General features: G+C 29.0%; 1 protein-coding gene across 7 annotated transcripts in view; it reads left to right on the forward strand.

The window, feature by feature from the left end:
- Positions 1–12,305, forward strand: part of LOC119606407 (tyramine beta-hydroxylase) — a 127,626-nt gene that overhangs the window by 32,647 nt on the left and 82,674 nt on the right. For 3 of the 7 annotated variants that reach the window (XR_005231644.1, XR_005231643.1, XM_037959913.1), the window contains exon 1: positions 9,028–9,322. The exons of 1 other annotated variant lie outside the window; for it this stretch is intronic. Coding sequence is in view for 4 of the 6 variants with exons in the window: in XM_037959913.1 (XP_037815841.1) it covers positions 9,028–9,322 (295 nt within the window). In the remaining 2 variants the exon portion in view is untranslated. Of the gene's footprint in view, positions 1–1,562; positions 2,002–8,427; positions 9,323–12,305 lie in introns of those variants that run through there. 3 more of the 7 variants (XM_037959911.1, XM_037959912.1, XM_037959914.1) reach the window with 3 other exon arrangements.

Consider the following 12,305-nt stretch of genomic DNA (forward strand, 5'->3'; position numbering starts at 1 on the left):
AGTTCAGTTCTAGTTCAGTTCTAGTTCAGTTCTAGTTCAGTTCTAGTTCAGTTCTAGTTCAGTTCTAGTTCAGTTCTAGTTCAGTTCTAGTTCAGTTTCTAGTTCAGTTCTAGTTCAGTTCTAGTTCAGTTCTAGTTAGTTCTAGTTCAGTTCTAGTTCAGTTCTAGTTCAGTTCTAGTTCAGTTCTAGTTCAGTTCTAGTTCAGTTCTAGTTAGTTCTAGTTCAGTTCTAGTTCAGTTCTAGTTCAGTTCAGTTCTAGTTCAGTTCTAGTTTAGTTCTAGTTCAGTTCTAGTTCAGTTCTAGTTCAGTTCTAGTTCAGTTCTAGTTCAGTTCTAGTTCAGTTCTAGTTCAGTTCTAGTTCAGTTCTAGTTCAGTTCTAGTTCAGTTCTAGTTCAGTTCTAGTTCAGTTCTAGTTCAGTTCTAGTTCAGTTCTAGTTCAGTTCTAGTTCTAGTTCAGTTCTAGTTCAGTTCTAGTTCAGTTCCAGTTCAGTTCTAGTTCAGTTCAGTTCTAGTTGAGTTCTAGATTTCGCGTACAACGAATTTATCCACTTATTCACAACCATCAAAAATCCTTCAAAATTAATCAACCTTTCCATTTAATATTAAATATTATTCGATTTAATTTGATTTCGATTAAGCAAAATCCTTTGATATTGGAATGTTTGCAATTTGTTTATTATATCGTTTTTCTTTTAATTATTGGTCTTCTAATTGATATTTAAGCGCTTTTATTTCAAATTCATAAAAATTCTTTTTGTTTTTCTGTATTAATTTTCGGTTTGATTTTTGTTGTTTTTTTTTATTGTTTAAATAATAAAGAAAAAAGTAAAAGTAAAGATATGGAGCAGAAAACACAACCGAATTGATAATCACACAACAATATTTATACACGTGCTGTATCAGCAAACATGTTTGAAGTTGCTTGCAAACCTTTACTTTAAAGGATAATTTCATAACAGTTGGCAAGGGGAAGGTAACCTCATTCAAATTACATAGCAATTTTTTTTTATGTATGATTTTTTTTTTAATAAATTTTATATAATAAAAGGAAAATATCTAATTTTTTGAAAATTATCGACATTTTTTTTACAAACATTTTCAAAAATTTCTTATTATCTAGAAAATCTTTCATTTTTAGAAATTTTTCTTTTTTATAGAAAATTATTTTTTTAGATTTTTTTTGAAAATTTTTCGAAAATTGTTGTTTGTTATAGAAAATTTAAAAAAAAAAAATTTATAAAAAATTCTCATTTTTCATTGAAAATTTTCGAAAGCTTATAATTTTTAGAAAATATTAATTTTTTTAAAAAAATTTAGAGAATTTAAATTTTTATAGATTAATGGTCTTTTTCGTTTAACTCACTTATTATATAAAAGGGGAGGAAACTTGTTTCCCTAGTTTTCTTTCAACGTCTCTGTATCCAACGAAATATTCAAAATAAAACAAGCGTTACGAACAAAACACAACCTACAACAAGTTGCAAGAAGTTGTACAAAGACTAACTTACGACAAGTATAAAAACAAAAGACAACATCAATTTGTTAGCAGTTTGTAACAGAAACTTAAACCGTGAAGACAAAACGGGAAAAAATAAATTCAAAATAAAATAATATTTAAATTATAAAAAAGAAATAAAACTAAGAAATCCCAACACAGGAAAAAGCCTAAAAAGAATAAGAAAATTTATAAAGAAAATTATTATCATAATAGTGAAAGGCAAAACTGTCTATAGAAAAGGAAAGAAAACAAACAAAACAAAGCGGAAACGGAAGTAAGCGGATTTCCTGATTTAGATATTGGCGGTGTGAAAAAAAACCAAAGTGAAAAGAAAATACAAATATTACAAGAATTCCTGTTAGAAAAAAGGAAAGAAGAGAAAAAAATAATAAAATTAAAGATAAAAATTAAAAATAGAAAAATAAATATTTTGCAAACAAATAATGTAAAAAATAGAAGAAAAAGTTGTGTAAGAGTGTATAAGTTTTTAAGTGTAGGCAGTGGTGAGATTTCAGCTGGTGTTACGTAGTTATACTGCAACTGAGAAAATACTATTGGAGCCAACAAATTGTCTGAAAAATTAAAAGAATATATGTAGATATAAATGCAAAAAGTATTTATACTTACACACACATAAAAACACACTTGCTTATCCTTAAGCTCTGAAATAAAGTACTGTAGTGTTTGGCAGTGTAGTTGAGTACAATATTTTATTGTCTGTGTGTGTAGCATATCCTTCTGCTTATTTCCTTTTATTGTTGTGGATTATTTTCTTGTTGTTGTGAATACTAGCAGCAGCAGCAGCAGTAGAGTGGCTGGCAAAACTATTATAAACTGTAGTAAAGTATTGCTGTTGTAATAGCAGAAAAAACAAAAAAATGCCGGTAGTTTTGTTTCCTCTAGTTTTGCTGTTGTTGTTACCGTTGTTGTATCTATTGTACTCATATTAAAGTTTACTTTTAGTTGGGTTGGTCCTTTATTATCCTTTTTGTTTGTGATTGTTTTTTTTTTCTACATTTTAATTCCTTTACATTTTTTCCCTAGACATTATTAAGTCAACAAAGGCAAGACAGCTAGTGTTTGTTTGGGTAAACACGAACAACAGCATTTATAGTAATAACAATAAGCAAAATCGAAAAGCAAACAATATGAAAGTAAAATAATTTCTAAAATCGAAAACTTTATCAATAAGTTTTTCTTCATTCGTCTCTGTCATGTTGTGCTATTACTCCTACTGCTGTTGTTGCTGTTTGCGTGTTTTAATGTAATTGTTTAAAATGCAAGCGAGGAATGATTTCCAATTTCCAGGAATTATATTTTGAAATAAAATAAGAAATATCAATCCTGATAGTAAACGGAAACTTAACAGTTTTAAGTTAAAGCTGGATGGTAACGAGAGGAAGTAGCTTAATTTTAAAAGATAACCAGTGTGAGTGTGATTTTCTTAAGAAACAATGATACAAAGCTCCCAGGCAAAGTTTATCTTTCAATATTCTTAAGAAGATTGTTTGCAAGTAGGACTTTAGTCCTTAGAACAAGGAGGACGTTCTAACAACAACAAAATTCTAAACAAAACGGGTTCATTAGATAGAGATAATATTTCCAGCGTTACTTTAAATCATAAAATAACGACTTTTCGGAGTAACATCAACTTTAGTGTTTTCGTATAGGGAACGAAAAACTGTTTACAGAAGGATCAAAAATGTTCACTGGTTGTACAAGGATATGAAAAGGTCCTTTAGGCTCACTGAAGATTGTAGTATCTCTCAAATGTATATCCAAGTTATTTCTTATAGTCAGTTTTCACTTATTTAAAGCATTGATAGTCGGTGTATATTACCAGACTATTTTGGTTGTGTTGGATACCTGAAGACTGCAAGGAACAAGGAAATTAAGTAGTGGAGGAGATTAAGCACATAATTTTCTATTGTACTAGTTTGCAGGGTATTATACTAGGAAATGGATTCCATGACAGACTGGTTAACAGTTAGATGTAATCTAAAATACTTACAAAATTAACTTAACACTGAAATTTTGTTAACATTCACCACTAAGTAATTTGTCCGTCTGTATGAGTTGTTCCCTGTTCATGGAAATCTAGGAATTGGATTCCACAAGGAATTGGGAAACTGCTGTATATAATCCATAAAATATGTTAGATTTTGTCCGCGAATTAGCCGTTATTTCCAGTAGAGGCTATAGTGAATCTGAATAATTTATTATCTATTTTTCTTGTTTCTTCAACTTATGTTCTAAAAGAAATATTGTTGAAGGGTATCATAAAGTGACAAAACCTTTTCAAAGTTAACCTAACTTTGGTACACTTTTTACATCTAACATTAAGAAGCATGTCATCTCTATTGTTCCCTGTCAATCGAAAGTTAGGAAATAGATTCAACAACAAATTGAGAAACTGAAGAGAAAACTGTTGTATCCATATAATTTGTCAAGTTTTATGAGGGAAATTAGTCATTAATTCTAGTTAATTCCACAGCGTGAACTGTGATATACTGTCCCAATTCTCCCCCAATCTGAATAATTTCATAATTGCACCTTAGGGTACAAAGGCAGTCCTTTTACATCTAGCATTTAGAAGTTACCCAGTAAAAACTTTCATTACCATCTAAGGGGTTAAAAATGCCAAAATTTACTTACATAATAGCATTTTAAGTCATTATTTTAACACGGTGATGTCATTAGAGGTACAAGTACTTACCACAAACGATTACAAGTAATTAGAAAAAGTAGTCATTGTAAATGACATGAAAAAACGTATGCAGCTTCTATATATTCAATAGCAAGATGACTAATGAATTAGAAAGTATTTATATAACACATTGTTAGTAAGACCTTATTAGACTACTTCTATGTAATCCAGACGATATGTAGTAGTCATTGAAAAGTATTTTGTTAGGTAAGTAATTACAATTAAAAGCCATTACCCAGTTTTTGCTGGATAGTTAGCAAAAACTCGTTAATTACTTGTACTTACATAACTACTTACTATTTAATTATTACAACCTACTGTCTACATTACTCTTAAGTACTCTTTTAATGACTTACATATAATCAGATAAGTAAGTACTTCATTTTAAGTGAACGCACGATAGAAACTGCTTTTATACACACACATAAAGAAAATAGTTTTCTGTGTGAAAACCATTATATTTGAGGACGTTTGACAAAACCTCTTATATCGATATACGACAATTTCCCAAAATTTTTGTAGTTAACATAAAAATATAAAGACGAACATTTCAGCATATCTTTGGATATTGAAGGTGTAGACTTACCATGCCTTCTAGATCCAAAGATATAACACCAACCAAACTATTTTTGCCATTTTGAAACTGTTCTCTTGCTCTCCCATAAAATTCAATAAAATAAATGGTTTTGTTAAAAACCCACAGATTTGATGAACAATAAAATAACTAAACAGCGAACTAACGAACGAGTAACTCGGGTTTGTATTGTGTGCGGGCACTTATTTGTAAGCACTTATTTAAGAAGTTATTTGTAAGCGATTGTGTTAAATACTTGTCTCCAATGTCACGGTGATGACATTGGTTAAAATACTAATGAAAATTACTTTTCAATGTATGTTTTTGCTGGAAATTTAGTTCCAGAATTAGTTCGAAGAAAATCACTTCAGATCTTAGAATAGTACTAGAATAGATCGTATTTCGAAACATTGTTAAAGTTTCAATAAGTTCAAATACTTTTTTAAAGGATCAGTTTTGAGGGTTTTGATGAAAATTCAAAGAATTGGTTCCAAGACCGTTCTATAGGAAGAATATAGATTCTTTACAAAATCGACTCTATCTAAAAGCCTTCAATATTTTGATAGAATTTTATCTTTTTACATCCTTATGCTTTAATATTAACAATACTTACATACATACATACATATATAAGTATGTATATAGATTTTTTTGTGTAAAAATAATATTAAAAGTAACTTACAATTTACCTAGCAAATAGCAGCATGTGTTCCCTTCATTTTTTTTTTTTCAGTTCAAGGTTTACAAGACAACAAATCAAACCTCCCTAATTTACATTTAATTTTTTCGACATAAAACAGTTTCTGTGGGGGAATCTTTAAAATAAGTTCCATGAACTTTTAAATAACCCAGCAAAAAATTGCAAAATATTTGAAGGACTAAGACTGTAGTATCGACTATGAAGTAAACTGTAGTGTTGAAAGATACTCCAAAGACCTTTCCAATGCTAATGCAACTTATTAATCATTCGAATTATTCTAATTTTAAAAATATTTAAGATTTATCTTCTTAATTGAATTTTGTTTTGCTGGTTTATTAAATATTTTCATTTTGCGTTCTAGCTACTTTTCAATTATAAATGCAAAACCCATAAGAAATTATAAGAAATTGTCTATACTTATTATAATTATTATTATATTTTACATTGTTTATTTAAGCCTCAGGAAACTAAACAAGGGTAATTTTCATTAACATTGTTTAATTTAATGGTTCTTATTTGGTATTATTTCGGTAGCATAAGATAAGAAATCTATTAAACTGTAAATAGATAATAGATAATAGCTTTTTGAACTTTTTTTCGAGAAATACTTAACATTGTCAGAAGCCAAAAAGTTGTAAAAGTTTCCAATGAAATTAGAAGTTTTGTTTGCTTGTAATGTTAAGCTTTAAGTAAAAGACTAAAAGTTTTTTTTCCACATTTTTGTAGATATTTATCAAAATGGATTAATATATTTGGCTTTGAACGGGACAATGAACGGCAAAGAAATAAAGAACATTTTTAATAAAAACATTTTTTTCTTCAAATAGTTTTTGTTTTTAATAAAAAAATATAAATTTTTAAGTTCGTGTTAAAGTACAAACAACCCAGGACTTTTTATCTTTGTCAAAAACAAAACTACTTACTTAGGACGTTCATGGTAAGTACTTGCCTCCAATGTCAACACCTTGTTAAAATAAGTAAATTTTATCATTTTAAACCCCCGTAAGTTTTTATTAACCTGAAGCAAGTTTGTCAGTCACGAATGTCGAGTGCTTTACGTGAACACCTGCTTGAAGGCCTTATTTCACGGTGGTCATTTTCATCCACTGGGTAGACTTGAGACGGTCTACCATGCGCCCCTGAATCCTTCTATGAAGAACTCAGGTGGCAATTTTTGTACATGGCTGAGCCGGTCCATGTACAAGCACTTTGCTGAAGTACTCGAGCTATCTAATCTCTTGCCATAGTAGCCTCGTTGCGGAATGACAGGCAGCATGGGATCTAAATCCCAATGCAAACTCCGACAAGGAAAAAACAACAACCCCAACATCAGGTGAAATCAATCTTCCGGTATACCGGAAGGTGATCACCCTTATGATGTCATGAAAGAATGCATTATTTAAAATGCAATCCTGTCAGGCAGAGGAGTCTTTCCCTATCGTTCACCAATTACATCAGTTTCATTCTCAGACCATAAAGAACGATCTACGGAATGACAGGCAATTTGTAATTCTAATTCAAGTTTCGCCAATTACAATTATTTGTAATTGTAATTGAAGTATTGCCAAGTCCTGCGGGCAACTGGCCACCCAAAGTGCCAGATTATATGGTACTCTGGTTCAGGTATGGGGGATAATGACTACATTTTCAATTACAATTACATTTGAAGTAATTATAATTGAAGATTCACTAATTACAATTACTTGTAATTGTAATTGAAGTTTATCCAATTACAATTATTTGTAATTGTAATTGAAGTTTCGCCAATTGAAATTACTTGTAATTGTAATTGATGTTTTGCCAATTACAATTACTTTTAACTGTAATTGAAGAATTTCCAGTTACAATTACTTGTAATTGTAAATTTTGTTATTTATAATTACATGTAATTTTGTAATTAGTAATACATAAATTACAATTACAAGTAATTTTAATTGGAAACTTCAATTGCAATTATAAGTAATTGTATTGGCAAAACTTTAATTACAATAACAAGTAATTGTAATTGGTTATTGGTCAATTACACATTACAAGTAATTGTAATTGGAAAAACTTCAATTATAATTACAAATAATTGTAATTGGTTATTTTTCAATTACACATTACAAGTAATTGTAATTGACCATGTAGTGAATTACTTTGTGTAATCATTACTCCCCATGCCCGATCTGGTTTGACCCCATATCAAAATCCTAAGAAAGACCGAGGATACATTTGATCATCAGCAGTTTATAGTCCCGGCAGACTAGAGGTATTGGTAGCAGCTCTTTTCGCCAGGATATTGTAATAACACCAAGGTGGAGATTTCACCAAGGTAACATGCCCCCCGGGGAAAGACAGACCGACAGATTGACAGACAGACAGATGGACGGACATAGCTGAATCGACTCTGAGCCGATTGGTATACTTTAATGTTGGAGTAGGATCACTATTTTGAGTGCTACAACCATTCAACATTTTTATATATTAAAAACCCATACCTTCTTTATCTTTTCTTTGAAATTTTACAAATCCTCAGTAGGTATCCTTCCCCTAACTAAATATCATAAGTGTTAAAAGTATGTTAAACATTTTTTGAAATTGTGTCAAAAATATAATAAAAGAAATAAACGAAAAAATAACTACCAAAATATAACTTTAGCAAAACAAAGAAAACAACATAAAAACAAACAATAAAACTAAAATAAACAACAACAACAAAAGAAAGGAAAACAAAAAAAAATAAAGTCATTAGCAATTTAATAACAAAAAAAGTAAAAATAACTCAATATGTTTACATTTTTATATCTGATTCTTAATAAATTGCCAACTAATAAATTTCTCTAAATAAATAATAATCCACACAATTTTTTCAGACAATTTCTACTTGGCTGCCATACTCTCTCTGGCGGGCATACAAATAAATCTTGCTAATAATTAATGCAACATTTTTAAATAATAAAATACAGCTGCTTAAAATTGATAACGTACTAAATTAAATTACAACACAAAATAAATAAGAAAAAAATAAAGATAAAATATTTTACACAAAAAATAAATTATTTAATTAGTTAAAGGCGGTGTTGGTATAATTAAAAAATAATTTAAAGTGAATGAAGCTTTCGAAGTTAAATTAGACACGACAGCAGGCAGTGTCCTAGCAACAACAACATCTATAATAATAATGTAATAAAGCCCTCTATTTAATAACAAATTTAAAAAAACATCAGTTTAGATAACGACAGCAGCAGCAGCAACAGAAATAACAACAAAAACAACAAGAAAAATTTAAATAAAAAAATTGTTTTTGAAATAAAGACAAGACTTTTAAATTAAACCAAACAAGACATAAATTTATCCTTGTTTTGGTAACTGTATCCTCTTCACTGAGTTTGACACAAAAGGAAAAGAGGAATAGAGAGGAGAGAGTGAGTGAGTAAGAATACTGCTGGTACTTGTATTATATATTTATAACAAGCAAATGTTGTTGATGTTGTAATTGTCCTCTAACAACGTTAGTCTTCAGCTTCCGTGTATCTCTGAGTGTGTGTGTGTGTGTTAGTTTTATAATGGCATTGTTAGCGGAAAAATTAATCACATCCAGCGGAAACACAACACAATCAACATGGCCACATCCTTGCCAACAACAACGCCTACGACGACATCAACTTCTTCCACTTTCTTCAAAACAAAGCAACATCAGCAGCAACAACGACAAACTTCAAATATCTAAGAGTTTTCTTATCACTAGCAATAAGAAAAAATCCTGTTTTTACTCCAGACCCATCATGAATTCTTCCTGGTTTTTTGTAGTCTATTTAGTGGCAGCGGTCACCTTATTGCCACTTACCGTAATGGCCAATCGTAAGTTTAAATTTTCTTACTTGTTCATTTGTGGCATATATTTCTCTTTTTTGTTTTTATCTGTTTCTTACTGGCGTTAAAATTACTGTAAAATTTTAATCTTATATTTTCATATTTTATTTGAATATTTATTTAAGTATTTCCAATTTATTATAATGTTTTACATCATATTTTATGCAAGAGCTTAAAGGGGGACAGGGAATAATTCGTACAAAAAAAAAATAATAATAATAACATCAACACTACAGAAAAATATTTTCAATAATTTTCTATTAAAAGAAAATTTATCGAAAATTTTTTGAAAATTTTTAATAAAAAGAAATTTTATTGTAAATTTTATATATAAAGATGCTTTATCAACAAATTTTAAAAGAAAATTTATTGAAAATTTTCTCAAGAAAATAATATAAATATTAGCTAGTTAGTTATGCGTCTGCTGTTGATGGAAACCCCTTATTTATATAGCGATCTATGGAAACAATTACCGTCCAATGTTCAGAAGCTCAATTTCTTGGGTCTACTCCTTATAACTTACCCAACAGTTTTTCTGATTTCGAAATATTTTCGATGAAAACCTGTCAGAAATAGATTAAGTGTTGTAGAGTTTTACTCTGCTCTAGTCCAATTTTGTACATTTATCATATGTACACTAAGAATACGTATCATAAAACTTACCTTGGACTTCTCGTCCTGCTCTATTATTCCCGAGTAGACTGGTATCCTTGTGATATATAATATCTGCGAGATTACTCGGTTAAGCCCCATTTTCAGTCTAATACGGTCCTAGATATCGATCTAATTTCCTTGTGGTCACCAGCAAATGTATTAGCTTTTGTTGGAGTCATTTTCAGTCCAATCAGTTTTACATTCATATATTGCGGAATATGAACGACTTCCGCTTGGCTCGATCTCCTATCTGGTAACATTGTTTTCGACAATTAGTAGTTAGTTAGTTAGTTAGTTAGTTAGTTAGTTAGGTTAGTTAGTTAGTTAGTTAGTTAGTTAGTTAGTTAGTTAGTTAGTTAGTTAGTAGTTAGTTGTAGTAGTAGTTAGTTAGTTAGTTAGTTGTTAGTTAGTTAGTAGTTAGTTAGTTAGTAGTAGTTAGTTAGTTAGTTAGTTAGTTAGTTAGTAGTTAGTTAGTTAGTTAGTTAGTTAGTTAGGTAGTTAGTTAGTTAGTTAGTTAGTTAGTTAGTTAGTTAGTTAGTTAGTTAGTTAGTTAGTTAGTTAGTTAGTTAGTTAGTTAGTAGTTAGTTAGTTAGTTAGTTAGTTAGTTCGTTAGTTAGTTAGTTAGTTAGTTAGTTAGTTAGTTAGTTAGTTAGTTAGTTAGTTAGTTAGTTAGTTAGTAGTTAGTTAGTTAGTTAGTTAGTTAGTTAGTAGTTAGTTAGTTAGTTAGTTAGTTAGTTAGTTAGTTAGTTAGTTAGTTAGTTAGTTAGTTAGTTAGTATAGTTAGTTAGTTAGTTAGTTAGTTAGTTAGTAGTTCGTAGTTAGTTGTTAGTTAGTTAGTTAGTTAGTTAGTTAGTTAGTATTAGTTAGTTAGTTAGTTAGTTAGTTAGTTAGTGGTTAGTTAGTGTAGTTAGTGTAGTAGTTAGTTAGTTAGTTAGTTAGTTAGATAGTTATTTGAGTTGTAAGAATTATTACATTTCACTCTCTAAACAATGTAATTTACGTGTAACACTTAAATTTATTCTTCGCTATTAATTTAAATTTATCAAATTTTTAAGCGCTTTCTACACTCCTCCCCATCCAACACAACACATGTTGTCTAAGCATTGCTTTAAATACCGCAAAGAGTCCCATCGTTTAATTTTGACATTATTTTTTTCTAACACGTCTAAAATGTATATTTTTAAGACTATTACTCTGATGTATTTTCTAAACATTAAAATATAATTTTACTCACTTTTCAAGTAAAACAAGGCAAGTACATTAATATATGTAGAGTATGAGTTAATTGCCAGGTTTAGTTTAAAAGTTGAATGAACGTCTTGAGTGTTGGCGGGTGTGGATGTGAAAGTTTCTCAAAATGGTTTGATTTTAATGAGTTGCAATTTATAAAAATATATACTATAAACCTAAAAAATATGCAAAAAAGGAACTGTAAATTGCTTTAGCGTTTTATTTATTTATATTTAGGATTATTTTTCGTTGCGGTTAAAGTCTGCGGTTGCGTATACTTCATTTAAATTGAGTGGTTTGTTAAATTACTTATACGTACATGGGGTCATGTTTATTTACGAAGGTTTGCATCAATATTATGCCATTTGACTCAAAGTTGAAAAGTATTAAAGGGACAATTTAACTTTTTAACAAAAATTTCTATTTTATATTATTAATAAATTAAATGTCATATTATGTAAAGAAATTGTTAATTAAATATCTATTACATTAGGTTCTAATACAAGTATTAGAAAATAAATATTAATTTCATTATTATTACAATTTTTATTTATATAATAAATAATTTATTTACCACTCCGAATCTAACAAATGTTAACAATCCATTAGACCAACAACATTTCTCTTGAATTATCTACAAATTAATTGATTTTTATTATTAATTAATAATAAAAATAAGGAAAAATATTTACTAGAAATGATAATTAATAATTCCTATTGCTGCTACTAAATAATGTTGTCGTTGTTGTTGTTGCTGATATTAGTAGTAGCATTATTTCTTAATTGTAACATGAATTACAATGAATGTGTAAAATACATTATGGACAGTGGTCAAGACATTTATAACTTAATTAAGGAAATTACTTCATATATTCTAAGGGTGTCTAAGGTTTAGACTCTGCTTCTAACTTCTAACATGTTTAACACACTTTTATCGAAGCAAAATTGTCTGTTTTGTAACACATACTTAGCAAAACACACTTTCATACATATTTTATAAATGTATAAATGTTTAAAGGAAAATTTATGTTTATGTGTGTGTATGTCCGTCTAAAGGACTAAATGTAATCATAGTTGTCACAAACAT

This window comes from Lucilia sericata, unplaced genomic scaffold, assembly GCF_015586225.1.
Source record: "Lucilia sericata isolate MDLA Ls3-8-SP2 unplaced genomic scaffold, ASM1558622v1 Contig000581F_arrow, whole genome shotgun sequence".
In the NCBI taxonomy this organism is placed as follows: Eukaryota; Metazoa; Arthropoda; class Insecta; order Diptera; family Calliphoridae; genus Lucilia; species Lucilia sericata.